The following is a 23,088-nucleotide window of genomic DNA, read 5'->3' as shown; positions in this document are numbered from 1 at the left end:
ATTAAAGGTCTAGATAAAATGACCTATGAGGGAAGATTGAAAAACTTGGGTTTATTCAGTCTGAAGATGAGAAGACTGAGAGGGGACATAACAGTTCTCAAGTACGTAAAAGGTGGTTACAAGGAGGAGGGAGCAGAATTGTTCTCCTTAACCTCTGAGGATAGGGCAAGAAGCAATGGACTTAAATTGCAGCAAGGGAAGTTTAGATTGGACATTAGGAAAAACTTCCTGTCAGAGTGGTTAAGCACTGGAATAAATTGCCTAGGGAGGCTATGGAATCTCCATCCCTGGAGATTTTTTTGAGCAGGTTGGACAAACACCTCTGAGGGATGGTCTATCTAGAAGATACTTAGTTCTGCCACAAGTGCAGGGAACTGGACTAGATGACCTCTCGAGGTCCCTTCCAGTACTACAGTTCTATTATTCTAAGATGCACACATTATTATAAATAGTAACAGACATACAGCACTTTACTGGCTTGATTGTGGACTCACACATACCACTGAAGTTGCTGAAATTAGTTGCTGTTCTAAATTTGTCACAGCAGAGGAGACCAAACTCTCTGGTGCATAGGCTCTGTCTACCAGAAGCATGACAGCACAAACTACTCCATTTAAGCAGCCTTAGTGGTAATTTGGGGAAACTGTACATCAACTTTATTATAATCCAAGCACAGTGCTCTACCTGCAGGACAATGAAGAATTATAAATTTAAAATATAGCAATTGCAGCTCTGTGTAACTAAGGTTGAGTGATGCTTTTAGTCTACAGGTTAACTATTCTATGTGCTCTAAAATCCACGTGCTGACTTGGACTGTGTTGAAATTTGCTGTGCCTCATGAGGGTGCAGGACAGGGTTAGTGACCCAAAGTTTTAGTCATCTGAGCAATTGGCTCCTGAGATATAGCCCCCTCCAAAATCAGTTGTTTACAAAATCACCTTGTTCTTCTAATGTTTTATTGTACGCATTTGGGGTTCAAACCATGGCTCTAATCCTCCAGGTTGGCACATACTAGTCATGCCTAAGGCATGGTTTACACCTAAAATGTAGATTGACCTAGCTACATTGCTAAGGGCTGTGAAAATTTCACACCCCGTGCGCTGTAGTTAGGTCAATCTAATCGTCACTGTAGATGGAAGAATTATTCTGCCTGCCTGCCTACCTACCACGTCTCAGAAAGGTGGATTATGTACATCAACAGAAACACCTCTTCCCTTGATGTAGGAAACATCTATGCTACAGTGGCAGCACATCTGCAGCACCATAGCTGTGTCACTTTAGCTGCTGCGGCATAGATATACCTAAGAGAGTGAAATGCACATGTGTAGCAAGACAAGACTCCGTTCACAGCTAGAAGATTTGCAGGCAGTCTGTTGACACAGTAACTGGGAGGCTCAAGGTGACATGTTGTGGTTATTGAACTTGAGCTGCACCCAGGCACTGTGGATTTGAGCCCTACCCTTGGCAGCTTTGAGAGAGCATGTGCTGTGCACACCAGTTGCTCTCTACCTGCATTCAACAGGGGCTCCTTTTGGAAGTCTTGCCCTGAGACCAACATTTCTGGTTTAAGAGCAATACTTTAAAGTGCTCTAAATCCTATGTGCAGACTCTGACTTTGCTTTACAAATATTGTCAAAGCAATTAGCATTAATTAAATAGATGAAAGAGCCAAGGGTAATGCGGGCACAGCTCATGTCCTTCACTCTTTCCTGAACAGTAGAACTGAATGTGATCAAAGAAAAGCAAGTTGCAGGGTCTTTTGGTCAAGGGTTTCACGCTATACATTCCCCACAACATGAGCTGCTCATAATATTTTCAGATCTTTATAACTCTTTTGGTGCCAAGCTAGGGAATAAGCAGGATTGGGGCAGTGAGTGGGACTGTGGGGTGCATTGGATCAGTGCAGGGAGTGTAGAGTTTGGGAGGATGCAGGCTGATGGCTCTGCCCCTTTGCCAACCTTAGGGCTGTTCTCCAGCACAGCTGTTAAGGGGCCAGCATATTCCTACACAACAATCCTCAGCAGTGCAAGGATCATTCAAAGGCCATGTTTTTGAAAACCCAGTTCAGTGGCTAGAGCTCCGATGGAGAACTGAGTTTCCAGAAAAATAGTTTTTCTACCTCAATGAATAAGGGATGGTCTTCAGAGGGACTTTGCGCACTGGGAGCTGAGATGTGCTGACAGAGTAGGAACATAGTGGGGAAGGGGGAAAGCTGAGCATATTGACAGTGACATGCTCTGGGAAAGGGAAGTGGAGTCATCTGTGCCCTCCCTCCCCCCCTTCCCCAAATGGCTCCTCCTGCCTGTCTCCAGCAGTGAGGGAGTGGTTCTAGGCTCACTCTTCCCTCCTGATGATGGTGCTTCTGGAGGGAGAGTGAGGGCAGAGGAGTTGTGGGTAAGCTGTGTGGTGGAGGATATAAAAGTGCTTCAGCTCAGCCCCGCTGAATGTCCTCCCTTCTATACCTGCCCCCTTTCTGTCTCCCTTTCAAAACATGCCCCCACAGTGCTGAGCTTAGGATGCGGAGCTGGGAATGAGCATGTTCAGTGCATGGAACAGGCACACAGTGCAGAGAGGAGTTAGGGAGCTGAGAACAGGCAAGCTTATGGCATAAAACAGGCACACATACAATGCATAGATGAGTGAGGAGTGGAATGCACATGTTCAGTGTGTGGTATAGTATACAGCGCTGAGATTGTAGTTTGCAGCTGATAACAGCCAACCACATTGCTGAAACCAAGGCCTCATCTACACGAGATAATTGTCAGCTTATCTATATCACTCAGAGGTGTAGGTAAGATAATCTAACCCCCACTGTAGACAGTGCTAGATTGATAGAAGAATTCTTCTGTCAATCTAGTGTCAAAGTTTGACTCAGACTCACAATTTATCAGACCATTCTGTTTTATTAGCAAAGCTGCTCTGCTAATACATTTAGAAGTGAGCCCCCCCCCCCCCCCCCGAGTGCGGCTTGTCTTTTAATTTATACAGTTTTTTGGAGAACAAGTTACAGAGAAGTTACAGACAAAAGAAGAAAAAGATTTTAGTCACCACCCTTCGAGATCCCTGAGACCAGTCACGTATCTTCAATTACCTGCCACCCTTAACAATCTCCTTTAACAGCTTCCAGTTAACTTAACTAATTGCCTTTCACACCTTCCATTCTGATGCCTGCTTCTTAGACGTGCTGGCTCTATCTTAATTGCTTCTCCATTCAAAAGCTAACTGTCCCTACGTGTGCTCCCTCAGATACTTTGTAACATGTTTTGGCATGCCCTCTCATATACAATGTATCCAGCATGTCCCCTTATACAACGTTATACAATGTTATACTTCCACACTAGCTACCCATCTCTCATGGATGTGGAATGCCTATGCTGATGGGAGGGATTATCCCTCCCATCAGCATAGGTAATGTCTACACTGATGTGTTCAGTGGCCCACTGTAGATATACCCCAAGGAGGGAGGATGGAAACATCGGCTGAGATGCATGAAGCAGTTCACACCTCTCAGAACTGCTGTTTCAGGCTGTATTCCTCTCCTGGGCCACTTCATACCTCTCTTATGGCACGTCTTCACTGGCAACGTTAAAGCACTGCTGTGGCAGTGCTTTAACGTGGCTTGTGTAGTTGCAGCATAGCATTGGGAGAGAGCCCTCCTAGTGCTCTAAAAAACCCACCTCCACAAGGGGAATAGCTACCAGCGCTGGGAGTGCAGCTACACTGGCTCTTTACAGCGCTGAAAATTGCAGCAGTTGGGGGGGTGGGGGTGGGGGGGTTTTCACACCCCTGAGCGAGAAAGTTGCAGTCCTGTAAAGTGCCAGTGTAGACAAGCCCTTAGCCTCCCATTCTACTAAGAGTCAGCTGTAGCTGCAGATGCAAGGATGGGGAATGGAAGGGATGTAGAAATGCCAATGGGGGGGCTATATGCTGCATGGGACAATGGGGCAAAGGCCTTGGTTGAGAAGGAAAGATACTGTTCTCCTTTCACTTGTTTAAAGTTAGGGTAACCTACGTGCAATAAAATGTTCAATATATTTTGAAATAACCCATGTCTGTGTTTCCTCTCCCGACCCAGTGAGCATCTCCATGTTAAAAATAATAATAAAAAAAATTCCATAGTATGACTATTATCACCGTTAAATGATAACAAAGTGTGCAGGCAGTGGTAGGACCATTTATGAACCAAATAGCATCTGTTAGCTAGCCTCATTTTCACCAAGAAACCCCCATAATAACCATACTTCCCTATCTCAACACTATCCCCTACAAATATAAAGTCTTTTTCTGTAAAACAAAGAAAACATCACCACAGCAACACCACCTAGGAAATTTACTTACAAAAATCTTCATTAAAGCAGTTAAGGTTGTGCGGTGGTGTCTTATGCCCTTCCACAATGTCTAGTTCCCCTGAACGAACATCTGACAACCAGGAAATGAATAATTAAGGTGTACACCACGCCCACAATGCAATCTGAACTCCTCCCTCTGTGAGCAATGCCCAGCACACCAATAACACACATGCTACAACAACCCATACAGATGCTACAGGACATTGGGGAATAGAGCATATGAGCTCTGTAAGAGAAAGTCTAACTCCTCTATGCTAAGGCAAACTTTGGGTTTATGTCAAGCATGGCAAACAGGAGCTGCCTACACTCGAACACTGAGTCTACTTCACGCAAACCACCTTAGACTTGCAAAATTTTACCACCCCTTCACTTTTGCCCAAAGGTCGTTTCTGAGACACTGCCTTCATTTACCTATTGTTAACCATAGAGACCACAGCCATGCATGCCACTAGACAGCTGACAATCAGCGCACCTCTACTGATACAGCCTACAGAACACACTGCTGAAATGAGGCAAACTTGATCCCTCAAGGTGTGGACGCCTGTTCTCATAGCACACTAACATCTCTTCCAACCCGCTCCAACTAATCCCTCCACCATTCAATACAGCTACACGTAACCCAGTGAATGCAGCCAGAGCATGTGCAGATAAATGCTGCAGTTACCTTTCGAATACAACACAAACAATAGCACCTTCTCATTGTCCTCTTTCATATCTACATTTGGCATTGATATTACCGAACCATTCTCAGTGGCTATTTCCAGCTCCAAGGGGGACAGATAAGGTTGCATTGCAGGGTTGGTGTGTGCCTTAACTCTTCATTTCCTGGCTGTCAGAGGTTTGGGTTCAGCTGATTGTGAAGTTCTGAAGAGTTGCAATTCCAGGTAATTTTTAAGGGGCTCCTGTGATCTCACAGCTAAACACAAGCACTCCCAGAGTTGCTGCACGCAGTTTCCTGTCTGGCCTATTGAGGCTGCTGTGCTGCTTACACGGTTAGATGCGTCTGTGGCAACTGAGAAATCGGGATCGTCTGGCTTGCTGACGGCTTTTGAAAATTCTGTCGAGAGCGGCAACAGCACGTTTTTGATCAGTGCCTCCGCTTTAGTTCTGTGACAGCTGATGTGCTTCGCAATCGTTGAATCTGGATACAAGATAGGCGCCGATTTCAGATAACAGACACACAGGCAATAGGAGTGCTGATGGAGTACTGTGTGGTAAACTTGAGTTAGCTCAGCAGCAATGATCTTTGGCCTGCTGAAAAAATTTGAGACCAGAGTATTGCTCTTGGGAGTCTTGGTGTTTTGTTCATGATTTTTTGAATCGGCATGATGCCTAGCATCAGACTCACCGCCACGGCGAATGCTGAATTCCTTCCTGCAGGCTTTACGAAAGGCTTTTGAATCACGCTCATAGGATTTCCGAATCTGGGTGTAAGTGTTTTCCCATTCTGTCCTGTCTCTGCACTGTCTTTTTTGTTTTTTGGTAGTTGGCTCCTCACTTGCCATTGCCGTTTTGGGCGGGGTTTTTGGCGGAAGACCGTTAGCTAGATAGCTAGCAACTGAAAAGAACCGCGCAGTCTCTGTGCTTCTTCTGTGTTGTTACGAGCCCACTGTAGTTTGTGCTATGGTATGCACTGTGGTTCAGAACTGTAAACTACATATCCCTACGTTAAATTGTGTTACTCCTGAAAACAACCTGAACAACCAAAACTGCCAGCAGATCACAGAGCGCAATCGGGTTTAACCAATAGGACATCCCCAATCGACTAATTTTCTATTTCACAACCAAGTTTTAAATTTTACCTGATTTTTACCTAAATTTTATTGGGACAAATGGTGTCCTGGTCATACATCAATCAGAGGCACACCCCCAGGTGCAGCTCCTGCTCCCCAGTGTGGGCAAAGTGACCTGTGCAGCAGCATAACTGTGCTCAGCCCCAGCCTGCCCTGGACGGAATCCGCACTTGCAGAGCTCTAGCCGCAGCCCTGCCCCCGGCATGGCTAGGCACCTCCTTTCCCTGGCTCCGCCATGAGCTCGGTGGGCTGGTCTGCACACACTCTGCTGGGGGGAGGATGCAGCTATTACCTCTGCAGGGCACCTACTCCCGCCTCCCCTGGGCAAAAACAGGTGGGGAAAGAAAAGCTTGGAAATGGCAACTCCAATTCTAGCCACCTCCCCCATGAACTCAGAGCCGCGTCTAATTTCAGAGCCAGCAGTTCTAGCCCTTCCACTGCATCCACAGAGCTGGCTACAGGGGACTCCCTGCTTGGCTCTGCTAGCCAGGGCTCCCTACGAGCTACCCTGCCCAGCCCTTCTTAAGAGCACCTCGAGTGCAGAGCCCTGGGTGCCGAGAGCCATTGGAGCACTTCAGCCCTGGGGCTGGGCTGAGGGTCAGCAGCTGCCCGGGCTCAATTGGCTGGGGTGGGTTTTCCTCCCTGTTGTCATTGCAGAGTGAGTCTCCTGGATGGCAGAGTTTTCTGGGGGTGCTGCCCCGCCCCTTAAAATAAATAGGCGACTTCAGTTCACTTTGGATCAGTGGGATCCCAAAGCTCCTTTGCTAAGAGCGCGTTTGGATCCAGTGCAGCACTAAGCCTGGTTGCAAAGAGCTGGCAGATGACAGCTGAATTGAAGCGTGACTTTTGTTTCCAGCCTCAAGGAAAGGGCAGCTCTTTCCAGTACCAGCTTTACAATGGCAACTCAGTGACGTCAGGCCCACACTCAGAAGGGGCCTTGGTGTGGCCTGCTCAGCTTGCGCAGCGGTCCCAGGCCCCACCAAAGCCGCTGTTTCCTCTCTGTCCCCTGACCCCTCCCCCCGTCTGCTTGATGCACAGGGGGCCAGGACACTCGGTGCAGAGCCCACTCCTGCCCGTGGAGCATTAGTAGCCTGAGCACGCTCTGCTACACTCCCGGTGCGTGTGCACTCCGAGGTGCCGGCACGAGGCCCTTGGCGGCAGCGTGGGGGCATGCACCGAGGAGGGGGTGAGGTTCAAATGTGCACACAGCAGGCAGCCTTCCCCCTCCCAGAGCGAATGAGACTCCGCTGGCGAAAGGCAGCAGTGGTGTGAGCCTGAGAGCTTCAGATCCCGTGGCAGTCCATGTGTGGGGAGGACTGCTCCTCTTCCCCCGCTGCCTCACACAGCCAGCACCCCGCGGACTCTGCCCCCCACAGGCTCCATCCCCTGCTTCGGGGGCTCCAGCGGCCCCCACCCCAATTGGCTCCATCCCCCCTTTGCAGTGCCCCCTGTGGGCCCCCCATTTTCATGGGCTCCAGCCTCCTAAATTCATGGGCTCCAGCAGGCGCTCCCCTCCTCAGGGCTCCCCGCTTCCTGGGCTCCATTCCCCGCCTCCCTGTGCTTTTCACACTGTCCCCTCTTGGAGTTCTCTCTCCCCCCTACACCCACAGGCTTTATTCCTCCCCAACCTATTTCTTTCCTTGGACATATACTGGTGACGATGTGGGCTGGGGCTCCTTCCTGGAGCTGTCCATCCATCCCAGCACCTCAGGGTGCATGTGTGCCACACACACACACAATCAGGTGTGGTGGTTGCTGTGTGTGTCCCCAGAGAGCTGGTGAATCCGGATCCATACAGAACAGCCTGCCTCCTGCATGCCATGCAGTGAGTGGTGGTTTTGTTTGGCTCCTCTCTGCCCTGACCAGACCCCAGTGTAGCTGCAGCTCCAGACAGTTTCTGATGCCCGCCCCCTGTGGGGCCCTGCCTGCCTCCCCAGAGCTGAGCCACCTGGGACCAGTGCAGAAGTGGGGTCAGTCTCGGCCAGTGTGGGGGGGCTTGGCTGGGCCCCTCTAGGCAAGTGGGTCCTGAGGGAGCCTGGCAAGGGTGGGGGCAGGCCCTGGCCTGGTTGATCGCGCTGCTCCCAAGGGGCCAGAGTGATTTCCTGCGGGATCAGCCCTGGCCATGCTGCTGGCTCAGCCCAGCTGACAGTCACCTCACCTCCCAGCAGGGGTGGTGAGTGCGGCCAGGGCAGGGCGTGGGGGAGTGAGTGTCCGGGAGGTCTGTGGTGTGGTGCTGGGTTGTGAGGGGATTGAGGGCAGTGCAGCAGTGCGGGAGGTTTGTGTGTTTTGGTGTGCTAGGCAGTGGAGGGCCTGTTCGGGGTGCTGGGCAGTAGGGGAGATTTGTGTGTTGGGGCGCTGGGTAGTGGGGACCTGTGTGGGGCACTGTGTAGTTGTGGTGGTGGGGCTGTGGGGAAGGGCACTGGGTAGTGGGGGAGGGGAAGATCCGCGTCCCCGCGGCACTTACCTGGGGCAGCTCTCAGGAAGCACCTGGCAGGTCCTTCTGGTTCCTGGGGTCAGGAGCAGCCAGGGGGGTCTCCACGTGCTGCGTCTGCTACAAGTGCTGGCTCTGCAGCTCCCATTGGCCAGAAATCATGCCAATGGGAGCTGCGGGGGCAGGACTTGTGGGTAGCGCACAATGCCCCCAGTCACTCCTGATCCTAGGAGCCAGAGGTACCAGGCGTGAGCTGGGTCCCGCCAGCGCTTATCTGGGGCAGCTCCTGGAAAGCGGCCGGCAGGGTCAGGTTTGGCCAGGGAGGTCTGCGCCCCGCCCCCACAGCTCCCATTGCCCGCGACAGAGCCAGCGTTCATGGCGGGTGCAGCACATGGCGGGTGCAGCACCCCCACGGCTGCCCCTATGCCTAGGGGCTGCAGGGTCCTGATGGCCACTTCCCGGGAGCTGTGCAGAGCCAGGTAGGGAGCCTGCCAGCTAGGGTGACCAGTCCACTCCAGCCCCACACCAAAATATCGGGACAAATGGCATCCCAACCATAGATTGGTCAAGACATGGGACAAACAACTAAATATTGGATCAGTCCCAATTTTATCTGGACGTCTGGTCACCGTAGCCCCAGCACCTCTTTCATGACAAATTAAGCACTGCGTGCAACCCCATTTTCTTCACTGTGGTTTCATAAGCATGACTAGCAATTAAACCAGTGCAAAACATTTTTAATGTAGACAAACCCTAAGAGTAGAATTTGATCTCTGTGTTCAGCTAAACACCCTTCCCCCCCACACACATATGGTGGGTGGATCCTAAAGATTAAATCACATATTGATTGCACTTCCTAGGAAAGACCGATTTCATTCCAGTGCTTTAAAAGCCTTCCTTAATCATAGAATCATAGAATATCAGGGTTGGAAGGGACCCCAGAAGGTCATCTAGTCCAACCCCTTGCTTGAAGCAGGACCAATTCCCAGTTAAATCATCCCAGCCAGGGCTTTGTCAAGCCTGTTTTGTCAAGCCTGTTCCTTGTTTTAAATGACAGTACTGATGGTGGAGAGTTGGGAGGGGAGAGAAAGGATATGCTTGTGGGAGTTGCATTTAACCATAAGGGAAACCTGAACACTTTTATCTTGTGTATGAAATGGGAATGTTTAATGCGGATGATTAAATCATGGTAAAAGATGCAAACAAAATCTTGATTGTTGTAGTTTCTGTCTAAAGTAAAAAATACTCACCTGTATGGTAACAATTGGTATATTGACTATGCCAACACTAAAATCTAGTGAAAATTGCCTGTCTTCCAGACCTAGTCAACTGTGAGTTATTGGACACTGGTATCATTTCAGGCTTATTGTAGGAATGATTGTTGCTCCTGAAATTTTGAAAGAATGCAGCAGCTTTGTGTTTTCTGAAATTGAAAACTTGCACAGTAGTCAGTTTGATTATATCTGCGACCCTTTACTCCTTTGTAAATAAAGTATTAATCATGTCCATCAAATATAAAATGACAGTTGTGACCTTAACAAGCAGTGATAATGTGTGTGTGAGCTTCAGCTAAAGTTTCCTGCCATTGTTTAGCAACAAGAAAAAGAGCAAAGGTTAGCTCCTGTAATTTAACTGGGTGGAGACACTTTATCTGACCTTTTCACTGTTAAGTGTAGATGATAAAATTATTTATGACCACATTGTTTCCACATGTTCACGTACATTGTGCCGGGGCATATGGCTTTTAAAACCTATTCTGACATTACTATTGACTTCTTAGTATTTGTCAGCTCTCAGACTCCACAGGAACATGGAGTACTTAAATAGTCAGCAATTATCACAATGGGTTTGTGGGAATCAGAAGGTTCATACATTTTGACACATTACTAAATACACACTAAAATTCGTATTTAAGTTATCAGAACTGTCAGGTAGCTACATAAATAACATTTGGGTTTTTTTCTGTTGGTTTGTACAGTACATGAGTGTCTGCTGTGAGCCTTTTGTCATGTACGTGAGGATGTGAAGGATTATCTACTGCAAGTTTTCAGTGAAAACATTCAGTTTTGAAACTTCTCAAACTGTTCTCATCTGTTTGTTACCCACTCTCAGTCAGCAGTTTTATCTTTAGTTTAGTTTACTAAACCTGCTTATAAGTTGCCATCAGAAATTAATCTTTGTTTTTTTACATAGGCATTATTAGATTTTTATCTCTAGCTTCCCTGAAAGTTAGAAAAATGATGCTGATAATTTTTATTTTTAAATAACCTTTTCAATGAAAATACTAAGGCTAAAGGCCCAGTCCATTATAACTTTTAAATTAGTTTGTAACTGGTTAGGCCATATAGGATATGCTTTACACTTCTTGAAATTCTTGTTCTACCTAAAAACTTGAGGGACTGTAACAGGGTGGCATGCCTGTAAGGCTGGAAGGCCTGGGGCTGGTCAACCCTTATTACTAAGGAGTCACACCTGTACTGTGTTAGGAACCTGATGGGGCCTGATGAAGGACAGCTAATTCCTCTGTAAAGGGCAGCAGGAAAATGCAGGGAATGATCAAGGATCAGAGAGTGCTAGAAGTGAGTGGACTCTAGCGGAGAATAAAGCCTGGGAGTGGCCTGCCAAAGCAGAAAAGGCCCCAGGCAGGAATGCCTGGGAGGAGGAAGAGAAACCTTTGTTTTGTGTGGACTTTTGGATGGACTTTGTTCTGGGATTTTAAGTTCTGTGTGGAGTTCATTTTATATGAATAAACCCAGTCCCCAAGGAGGGGTATTTTGGACCACATAAAGCCTGTGTGACGTTTTATTTGCATAGTCCAAGATGAAAAACTGAGTCAGGCTGCCTGTAGCACGACTCTAGGTCATATAAGGTGGCATACAGGAGGTGGCTGTCTTGTTAAAAGGCAGCAGGTTTAAAACGAAAGGAAGTACTTCTTCACACAATGCCATCAACCTGTGATACTCATTGCCAGGGGATGTTGTGAAGGCCAAATGTGTAACTGGGTTAAAAAAAGAATTAGGTAAGTTCCTGGAGGATAGGTCCATCAATAGCCAAGATGGTCAGGGATGCAACCCCATGTGCTGGCTGTCCTGTAGGCTCTGATTGCCAGAAGCTGAGACTGGATGTTAGGGGATAGATCACTTGATCATTTCCCTGTTCTGTTCATTCTCTTTGAAGTATCTGGCATTGGTCACTGTTGGAAGACAGGATACTGGGCTAGACGGACCATTGGTCTGACCCAGTATGGCCATTCTTATGTCCTTATATTGTAACATTAAAGGTATTTATTTACATTCATGCTATCATGACTGACAACTAGAAAAACAGTCGAAAACAGAGTCAATTTTCCTTTGACAATTAATAATACCTGTGATGGGGTAATACCAGACCCTCTGATGCTCCCTACTGGAGGCCTCATGGCCCTGCCACACCCCACCCCAAAAGAGGGCAGTGGAGAAGGTCCTCCAAGCTGCCTGAGGGGGCTGTGTGGGATACAGCCAATCAAGGCCCAGCAGCCTAGTATAAGAATTGCTGTATGGCCGCCAGAGGGAGTTCAGTTCTTTGCTGGAGCTGTAGGAGTGTGGCTGGGGTATGGCTGGCTGATGGAGCTACAGAACCTTGGACAGGGCAGCACTGCCAGAAGCCAGGGAGAGCGAGAAGGAGCCTTGAGCTGGTTGCTGAGACTTCATTAGGACATGGCCCTGAGGTAAGGGTGAAGATGGCACAGGGCCGCGGGGAAGTGGCCCAGGGAATTAGAGAAGCCGTGTGACATAGTTAAAGGGACACAGCAGGTGACTACTACCTACAGGGTCCCTGGGCTGGGACCTGGAGTAGTGGGCAGGCCTGGGTCCCCGCAACCCCACCATTAGCCTCTGGAGGAAGTGGCCTGGACACTGAGGCAACCCACAGAGGGAACTGAACTATAGTGGCCCAGCTGGAGAGCTGTAACCAGGAAGCTCCACAGGGCGACTACATTGTCTCCAGGGCGGGAGCCCTGGGGCACTGCTCTATCCCATAGCAGGGACTATCTGAGATAGAGAGAGCAGGCAAACGCACTTGGCCAAGGGGGCGCTCATGAGAGGTGAGTGTACCCCATTACAGTACCATTTGATTAGCTTTGTAAACCTCCGCACATTCATCAACACAAACAGCAATATTTTAGAAGGTACAAAGAATAGCTACATGTGCATGGGAATCAAAGTAAGAGGAAACTGGAAATGAAAGAGGCAGAGTTTGAAACAGCTAAGGCCATGTCTACACTATCACTTATGTTGGCAAAACTTATGTCGCTCAGGGATGTGAAAAAACCGCTCCCCTGAGTGACATAAGTTTCGCCAGCATAAGTGGTATTGTTCACAGCGTTCTGGCGGTGCGAGAGCTTCTCCTGCCAACATAGCTACTGCTGCTCATTGGGGGTGGTTTAATTATGTGGATGGGAGAGCTCTTCTGTTGGCATAGAACGGCTACACGAGAGATCTTACAGTGCCGTAGCTGCATCAGTACAGCTATTCCACTGTAAGGTCTCTGCTGTAGACATCGCCTAAGAGAGTGTTAGCCAGTGCTAACTTCAGCAGTGCATCACGGAGCAAATGTGAAAATTTGGAGATACTGAAATGGAATGCTGTAATAGTTTCCTTGTGGAGCCAGACAGATAAGGCTGAGAACCGTTAATTCAATGCTCTAGTGAGAAATAGCTATGGAGTATAAGGGGAATGAACTCACAGGTACACCTTGATGTTTGAGTAATAAATTGAATCCTGATGGAATCACTAATGTGACTTTAAAAGAGAATCAACTTATACCCTGATGATACCTGAAGCAAGATTGAAGAAAGGCTAATCTTTCAGAGAATAGGAAGCTAGCTGCTTCCCCACAATATCATATCTGGTAACAATAAAGACCTTTGCTGATGTTCTCAGGGCTTATGAACACAGTTATGCTGGTACACAAGTGTTTATGCTAGTATAGCTTAGTCTGGTTCAGGAGCTAGAATAAGCTATGTGGCTATAAGGCACTTGTATACCAGTACAACTGTGTCTACAGTAGGTGTTTTACTGGCAACACCCCTAAAAGACAGTTATGCTGGTAAATCTTTTAAGAGTAGACCAGTACTCTCTATCACACCAACAGATCTAGCAGGAGAAGACTCATTCGGGCAAAACTCCCAGAGAAGACAGTGCACGGGACTGAATGTGTGAAGTCACTAGTTTTGTCTAAGGGTATGTCTGCACTACGGAGACTACACTGGCATTGGTAGAGTGCCATAGCTAAACTGGCATAACCCCGTAATATAGATACAACCTACACTGACTGAAGGGTTTTTTTCTGTCAGTGTAGGACCATCGCCTCCCCAAGTGATGGCAGCTACATCGATGGAAACGTTCTTCTGTCAACATAACTGCATCTACATTGGGGTTAGGTCGGCATAGCAACGGTACTTTGAGGGGGGGGGGGGTGGTTCACACCCCTGACTGATGTAGCTGTGTCGACCTAACTTTTAACTGTAGACCAGGCCTAAAGAATAACTGCAGAGCTGGTCCTTACCTAGCTATAAAAGCTGAGCTAAGATTTAAGCTGCTAAAGGTCTGATGCTGATCTTGTTTACGCTGATAATAATAATACTTATAGCAGTAATAACTCCACTTTAGTTAGTAGAGTTATACATTGGTTTGACATTGGCAAGTGAGGTCCTAACTATGGAACTGCTGTACCTTGACCTCTGTCTGTGAGATCAGCCAGCCCACAGACAAGAGGTTAACAGTGAGATATTACATAGTCATAGAAAGTAATAACCTGGCTCTGACTTAGCAAGTGTTCGTGTAGGATGGTGCATTTTTAGGAATGCTATATTGGTGAAAATATATATATATATAAATGGAGTGTTACAAGCATTGTTTATTTCCCCATACAACCTTTATTCTTCCACTTTAGTGCAAATAACTAGAGCTCTGCTTGAACAGTGATTATGTTTATTTATTTTTATTATCCTTTACAGTGCTTGGAAGAATCCTGGCAACTTGACAGTGTAAACAGAAATATAAGGCCCCAAAGAGCTTAATTTTAGATGTACATGATGTGCTGAGGGAAGGGAAGAGTGGACAGATTTGAATACGGTATTTGCTGTACAAGAACAGATCTTTCAGCCTAACTCTCTAATTTTCTTTTTAAGACATTTTGTTTTTAAACTTTGTGGGAAGGTGAAACCTCAGCACTCCAAGGAGTTAAGGTCTCCCTCAAACTGTGCCTGCTTTAGGGATTTTCTGAATATTTCCCAACATTAGCCTTCTCCACGGGTGCTAGCCACAAGCGCTAGTGTAGAGCGACTGCCAGTGTTCTTACCATTATGTGATCTAGACCTGCTCTGAGCAAGGACAAAAGCCTTGAGCCTTCTCTACACTAGAAATACAAAACACTACTGATTCCACCATTGCTAGCACTAATGGAGCTGCTTTAGAACTAGACCAACAGTAGGAGAATTTTGGAGACTCCTGTGTGACACAGCCTTAGTGAGACCTTTAATTCTCCTAAAATGTTAAAATTCATCCAAAGGTGGTGGTTGTTTAAGTTGTACTGAAATGGTGTATAGGTGTGTGCTGGACGCACTGCATGGGGTGATTTTCACCGTACATGAAGCAGTGTGCACACCTGTAGTGCTCTTTACAAATGCTGATGATAGTAATGTGTGTGAATCTGATCTCACTTATACCAGTACAAAGCAGGAGTAACACCTTTGAAGTCAATGGAGTTGCACCAGTGTAAATGAGACCAGGACTGGGGCCCAGTGGCCTGAGTCCTGTGCATACTGCACACACGTGAGTTATCCCACTGATGTCAAAAGTCACACTCATACTTATGCTTGCAGGATTTGGGCTGCCTGCTAGATAATGAATCCTTTATTCCCACTGGTGAGCAATTGCTTGTATGAGTCCTCTGACTGACATCAGTGGGACTACTTAGCAAGTAACTGATCACCAGTGGGAGTGAGATTATGATTTTGGTTTTGGGAGGATTATGTTCTTTGTTGTATAAGTGCTTTATGTTACCGATTACATATCTAGGCCTAAAAATAGCCGTACTTTAACATCATGTATTGGAAAACAGAAATTAAGCACTACTATATGGATCTGCTACTGTACTTTGGGTGGAGTGCTGCAAATCGTGAACAGTCTGTTTGCACAGGTTTATTGCTCAAGATGGGAGTATGACCAGCAGATTAGGAGATGATATGTGACGTGTCCTTTCCTTAGTCTAAAAGTACAAGGTCATGGAATGAATGCTTTGCCTTACTAGTCGCACTGCAAGTCTGTTTGGATGTGTTTTTCTCTAAGAAAAAAACTATGTAAAACAAAAATATAGGATGACTCAAGTCAACTCCTTGCTCTCTCAGTGTGTATGTGGAGCTCTGTTACCTGTGTCAGATCCTAAGGTAGGTCTTTCTAGCACCTTATTTAAATCTGTGTTCTGATGCTGCTATCAGAGGAGTAGTTTTTAAATGCCAGATCTGCAGCTGGTGCAAACTGATATAGCTTCATTGACTTCAGTGGAGCTAACCTGATTTGCACCAGTTAAAGTACTAGCCATTAGCTAGGATCTACAGATTTGTTTGAGATCAATTTCATTTGCAATAGAACTCATAGTTTACCTATTTGCTCTATTTATAATAAATTTTGCATTGTCAGGGGAATAATTTAGTGCAGAATGCTACCTGTATTGATTCCCCCCTCTTATTACAATAATCAGATTAAATATTTAGACTACAAGGAACAATTCCTTCTAATACCTAAAATTATTGTACACAATGATGCACTCAAAGGACCAACAAAAATTGGCTGCTTAATGATGGTTGCCTTCCAAAAAGGTGGAGCAGACATATCCAAACGAAAGACTGACAAATAAGGGATTTTGCTGTTGCAGATTTCATTGTATATTTCTGGAGGCTGATACTAGATTATGCATGTGCTGTGAATATATAAAATTCCAGCAACAGAAAATGGCTGAAATGTCATGGTGCCTTGCTCTAATTGACAACCAAATATTGTATCTTAAGTGCTTTCCTTGTTTGCTGAATATGTGTCATTTCTAATCTTTTAACGTTAGCATAAACGTAATATGGCAGGCTGAAATATTTGTTAATTAGAAGTGCTGAGAAGATAGTACATATTGTCTAAATTGTAATGCAAGCTGTAATAAAAAAATGGGCTGAAGGAAAGAGAGGAAGGAAGGAAGGAAGCAAAAGTAAATAGCACAAGCTTGTGGTATGTGTGAGTTATTACAACAGAGTCCGCTAGCTCAGCAGTGATTCACTATTGCCATTTTAGCCTGTCTTTTTTTTAAGAGCTTTCTAATTCAGCTGAAATCTCATTAGGCATCCATCCAAATTGGTTGTCACCCAAAGACACTATTTTCCTTCTCTCTCTTTCTCTTTTGGTTCTCAGTCAAAATTGTTCAAGAAGTTAAGTTGTTTCTCTGCTACAGAGCAGAAATTATGCCATTTGGGGCAGATTCAGCACTTTTCTGGTTCTCGTGTACTATTAAAGTTGCTTAAAAGAGTTTCTGTGCTGCATTTACTATGGGTCATGCAACAAAGATGGTTTCATTGAAGCAGCCTTGGTGGACCAAAATATAGGACCAAGTTATTCCCTTTGGTGTAAAAATCTGTGGAATGATAAAATATACCTACAAAATCTTGTTGAATTGGAGGGGCTGCTGTTCTGCCACATGGTTCCCTTACTAAGACACAAAGGCCAAGGGAAAGAAGCTAAGGACACTGAACTGAATACTGCAGTTCTTTAGAACTGACATCCCTCTATGCACCTACCAAGCTTCCTGCCCCCCAGGATGGGTGGTATGGCAGGTGGATGTGCTGGCCCTTCAGTTGGTTTTCTATCTTTGACTACCTGTATATGTATCTTGTGCTTGTCTTTGGGGGTGTCACAGAGCAGAACTTAATAACAAAAAACTGCTACGTTAACCCACAAGTGACTTTGCTATGTAAGCTAAGACCACTTCTACTGAGGGAAAAACACACAGACCACCTGCCCTACAAATTCTTCCACAGTTCACCACCTCAAATGCATGCAGATTTTGCCCTGTGCTAAGCTGCAGCACAGAGGATGCCTGTGGCTATATACTGTAGACAAACCAGCAGCCGAGCAGCCTTTTCTCCTCCATTCAACTCTACATCCCTTTTCTGTGCAATTTCCATGGGTGTGCTCCCCTACACACTGCCCTGAGGGCCCATAGTGTGCAACATCATCATTTTCAGTGGGTTGATCTTAGCAATTACATTTTATATAGATGTAAATTGTTCTAAATAAAAAAATACATTATAAATCAGGCAACACAGTAAGAGTTCAGATTTCCCTTTCAAGCATCCATGCTTTGGCCTTATGGAAGTGATGAACCAAAGCCCACATTAATTCCCAATGAAACTGTCCAAAATTCACTGTTCATGAAAGTAATTAACAATCTGTACGCATCGCACCAGCAGATCTACAACACTTTCAGAAAGGGGGTGAGCATGGTTATCTTCATTTTACTGATGGGAGACTGAAGCCATAGATCCTATGACTTGGCCATTGTCACACACTAAACTCCTTGTAGAGACAGGAATAGAGCTCAGTTCCCCTGATTCCCAGACTCGGTGCTTAGTCGCTGAGTTCACAGCTACCCTTGTTAGCTGCTTGCAGTGTTACCTCTTTTAATTGAGAAAGGAAAATAGAGCAGAATAATACATTTCTGTTGAATGTTTGCATAAAACTCTCTACAAAAAGAGAATACCGTGTATCATACTTTCTGTGCAGACATTATTTTCAGGCTGTTTGTTCAGCAAATTCGGTATTTATGTCGGGGTCTGTTGCCACTGGGAAGATAATAATCCAATCATAGTAATGTTGTTAGCAATGCTCATTTGCCTAATTCATGCTTATGATTGTGGGTCATCGTTAGCCATCACATACAGTGTAATGTCTCTGTGGCAAAGTTATGTATTTAATTTGGTACTGAAGTGTCAGTTGCATTTATTATAATATGTTGTTGTTTATGGATACTGTAACACTTTTATAGCAATTTAAACCATATGCCATATGAAAAACATCTTTTAATTTTTTCTGTATCTGAAAATGCTGTGGCTTATTTGACTTGTTCACCTTTAAAAAGGTTGTTGTTGATGACCAGTGGAGGATGTCCCCATCCCAGGATGAAGAAAGGACAGATGCACAAAAGTTCACTCCCAGAAGATGGGGCTCTGGAAAAAGATCTCGGCCAAGGCCACTCTCAGACTATGGTCAGTTGGCAATCAGGAGTTTCTCAATACCAGAAGATTCAGTTGCAGTGGAGTCTCAGAAAACAGACTGTGTAGATGGTGAAAGTCAGCCTGGATTTGCTTCTGTGGAGTCTACAGCTCAAATCAGTACAGTAGGTCACCAAAGAGGGCGAAAACGAAGACCCATCTCTTTAATAGGTGGGATCAGTTTCTATGGGAACAGCCAGACAGAAGAAATAGAAGATCTGCTGACACAAGTAAGATATAAGATGTGCTCTCTGCAAACTACAAAAGACTCTTCCACTTCCTTGCCTTTATCTTCAAGCTAGAAAATAGAGTGGACATTTCCTTTCCTTTCTTCTCTTTTTCCAAGTTGACCTCTCATACTTTGTTTCACTTTCCTTATCTCTAATTTTTTTGTAAAAAAGCCATAACATAAGATCTTGACTTTTGGATAATCTTGCTTGCATTGTAAACTAACCCTCCCCTCTTTCTTTCTTGGGACGTTATTTCCCGTAGCAGTTTAAAAATGCTTATTTGTCTATAATAAAGTCACATGTATTTTTGATTAGTCTACAAGACACAGGATGCAGGATTCAAGTGAGAGGTGCATACAAATAATATTATAAATTCAATAAAGTATTCATAATCCTTTGAAACTGAGCCTCTTAAAAAGCTTTGGGTATGAACTGCTTGGGATTAGCACATGTATAGTTAAATGGATAATCCATTCAAAAACATTGTACAACAGATCAGGATCTCAGACTGGATGTCTCGGGGATTTGATAACATGAAATGGAGTCTTTCCATTGACGTTAATGGGCTGTGGCTCAGGTTCAATCTCTTTTGCTTAAATGTGCCTATGAGCAGCAGCTAACCAAAATTGATATAATATGACAGCACTTGGGTAGCTTGTGAGAAATTACTTAGTCCAGTTTCTAATTGACAGATATTCACATCAGAAAAACATTCACAACTTTATTCCTTGGAGAATTCTGCACTACTGTGCAATGCAGCATTTTTCAGAAATTAACGTTGTGCGGGCAGAATTTCCTTTCCCCCACAAAAATGGGCTGCAGTGCTGTTGGCCACCACTAGGGGCCGCTGGACCCACCAGCTCACACATCAAGACACTGCAGGAGGAGAGGGAGGGAGCTAGTGGGTTCCTGACAGCTGCAGTTCCCAGCATGCCCTGAGGGAAGGAGAGGGCGGTGCACAGGAAATTCGGTGCAAGCCTGAGACTGATCATCAGGCTGTTTCTCTCTCTGGAACCCTGGGCTTTGGGGGAGTGGAAGGGGGCAGAGAAAGAGGAATTGGGTTGTCATAGGGATTTCTTCAATTCTCTACTCCTGGGGGAATTTTTTTCTGTCTGTATTGTTACAAACATACTTGTTGACAGGTATGTTGAAAAAAAAAAAACAAAATAATTGAAACTGATGAAGTGAGCTGTAGCTCACGAAAGCTCATGCTCAAATAAACTGGTTAGTCTCTAAGGTGCCACAAGTACTCCTTTTCTTTTTGCGAATACAGACTAACACGGCTGTTACTCTGAAACCTATGATTATGTGGTGTTATTTTGACAAATAAAATTTGTAGAATTTTTCAGAATTTTAAAATACTGTGTGCAGAATTTTTATTTTTTTGGCACAGAATTTTTTGGTGCAGAATGTCCCCAGGAGTAAGTACCTGAACTGGCCCCTCTGTTGGCTATGCTAAGAGGTCAAGGAATGAATAAATTTGGGAAATGAAAACACCTCTTTCACCCCTAGACGTAGTCTACAGCACTGAGTTGAGGCAGTGAAAGGAAGCCTGCGTAGTTGTCCATGTTCTACAGATAGTAAGAGAACTTTGGTCTCAAGTCCTATCCACAATGCATTCTCTCTGTTAACATGTTCTGCACGCAATGAAAAAGTTTGAGAACCCCTAGTTCAAGTAAATTAACTGAACACAGAGAAAAAATATAGCATTTCCTTTAAAAGTATTTTGAAGTTGTTAAAGAGACCTGATTGCTCTTAGTCTTAATTGTCCTCATGAGACTCTACCTCGTGCTGGGAAATTCAATACAGTGTCATTAAAAGCAAAGCCCCCACTGAAAAGAAACAATGATCCCACTCACTGTATGGGAATGCTAAAACAATGACAGGTTTTTCAGAGTTTCCTGTGAAAACTATTTTTTAACATGGATATTCTTATGTAGTCCGTAATTCTTTTGCTGTGTAGTATAATGCAGTTGTCCTTTACACTTTCCTGATCAAAAATAGCTGGATCCTCCTGTACTCTTTTCCAGCAAAACTGATTGAAATCAATAGAAGTTTTGTCTGTGTACAAACCAATGCTGCAGTCCCTAATAAAAGATCTATATTGTTTAATTAGTTCATTAAATAGTTAAATTTTTGTGTTCATGTGAGCCCTTAACATTATTATCAAATCTATGCCTTCATGAATTGTAAATAAATAATAGTTGGTTTTCAAGAGGTGCTCTTTAATACTGTTAGGGCTTTAAGTCCAACCTACCTTGAAAGGTGCCCCTTATTTCTTATGACTTACCTTTACTCCCACTGAAGTTCAATGGCAGTTTTTCTGTTGCCTACAAAGGGATCAGGATCAGGGCTTTAATGATTAAATCATAATTGCCCAGGAATAAATACATTAAAAGTAATTGGCATTGCGGATATTGGGTGTTTGTTATGGAAGAATTTGGAGTTGCTTTTCTTGCTTTAGTTCAGTAGTGCAGTTCCGAGATATTGATATACCATAGAGCAAATAATTTGTAAAGAATGAAATAATAATTCGATCATATTAAAATATATCAAGATATTTTTCAGTCCCGTGTTTGGTAGTTAAATTGCTAGTTTAAATGTATGAAAAAGACTTATGATTGAGGAACACATATATCAGAACTATTTCATAAAGAGCTTTTAAAGCCTAATTTTCATGTAGCAGATTTTTTTTTCTTGAAAGTGTTGAACATCAGTGGAATGTGAAAAAAATGCTGTTAACTCATTTTGTTTTGTCTGACAGCTTCATGTGGGGGAAAAAGCTTTCAAGCAATAGTAAATCACTTGTGTCATACCAGTGGGTCAACAAATAGTTCATAGAGAGGATCTGGTGTATCTATATGCTTAATTTACAAACCTAAGAGGAAAAACAAGTAACAGACTAAGGCCATGTCTACACTAGTGAGCTTACAGCGGCACAGCTTTACTGATGCATCTGCACTGCTGTAAGATCGCTCATGTAGCCGCTATGCCGACAGGAGAGAGCTCACCCGTCGACATCATAAAACCACCGTCACGAACAGCAGTAGCTATGTCGGCAGGAGAAACTAAAAGGTGCCAAATTTGCGTTAATGTAGTCCCGTTTCAAACTGGACTACATGAATATGGACTAGGTACCTTTTAGCTGATGCAACACTGTAGTTCACACCCCTCTAGTCCAGGGGCCATGCAGACAAGCTCTAAGAAAAAAACCAGGTTTAAGATTCTTTTTTGGTTTAACTATAAAATGTGTTCCTTCGCAGCAGTACATTTGTCTCGAACAACATTCTGGGAAATTAATACACTGGTTGTATAATTTCTATTCTTTCTTTCTTTTCAGTGTTTCCATTCTGTTACATATTTACAGTTGGCTGACATTACAGTAAACTATTCTGAGATAAGTTAGCTACAGAGCATTTAGACTTGGAATATTATGGAGCGAAGACTATAAAGCAGAATATACAGTGTCACTAAACGTAACAGAATGTTATGGAGTTTTCAATATAACAGAGAACCTTAATGCTATAAGATATTTACTATAATATTGTGTATGGAATGTGGTGGTCAATCAATTTAATGACTGCTTGAACTAGGGGTTCTTAGTGTCCGTATAGTCAGCTTGAGAGTGTAAGGAAACCCTGTGTCATACCTGTAGCTGTCTTTGGCTTATTGGTAGCTTTTACTTCTAATAATAATGGATTTTCTTTTTTCTCTCTGTAGCCAATAACAAGGCCACCTGTTCCAGCCCACCAAGTTCCCCCATATAAAGCTGTTTCAGCCAGATTCCGGCCCTTCACCTTTTCACAAAGCACCCCCATTGGCCTGGATCGAGTGGGACGGAGGCGGCAAATGAGAGCATCTAATGGTAAGTTTTACAGGTCTTTTTAAGGGGTTACACACGAAATATATTACAAAAATGGAGAGAATGGGCCAATTCATCAGTGCCTTGGATGGTGAGTATAAACTTCACAGAGGATGTAAATCGATGCAAATG

The 23,088-nt window shown here is 44.6% G+C and overlaps 1 protein-coding gene across 2 annotated transcripts in view; it reads left to right on the top strand.

The window, feature by feature from the left end:
- Positions 1-23,088, top strand: part of SPATA13 (spermatogenesis associated 13) — a 70,725-nt gene that overhangs the window by 8,568 nt on the left and 39,069 nt on the right. The window contains exons 2-4 of one of the 2 annotated variants that reach the window (XM_077806140.1): positions 12,280-12,285; positions 18,732-19,094; positions 22,815-22,959. In XM_077806140.1, the coding sequence (XP_077662266.1) occupies positions 12,280-12,285; positions 18,732-19,094; positions 22,815-22,959 (514 nt within the window). The remainder of the gene's footprint in view (positions 1-12,279; positions 12,286-18,731; positions 19,095-22,814; positions 22,960-23,088) is intronic. The other variant, XM_077806132.1, reaches the window with a different exon arrangement.

Source organism: Eretmochelys imbricata, chromosome 1 (genome assembly GCF_965152235.1).
Source record: "Eretmochelys imbricata isolate rEreImb1 chromosome 1, rEreImb1.hap1, whole genome shotgun sequence".
Classification (NCBI taxonomy): domain Eukaryota; kingdom Metazoa; phylum Chordata; order Testudines; family Cheloniidae; genus Eretmochelys; species Eretmochelys imbricata.
The sequence above is the reverse complement of the archived record's forward strand: the minus strand, read 5'-3'. Positions and strand labels throughout refer to the sequence as shown.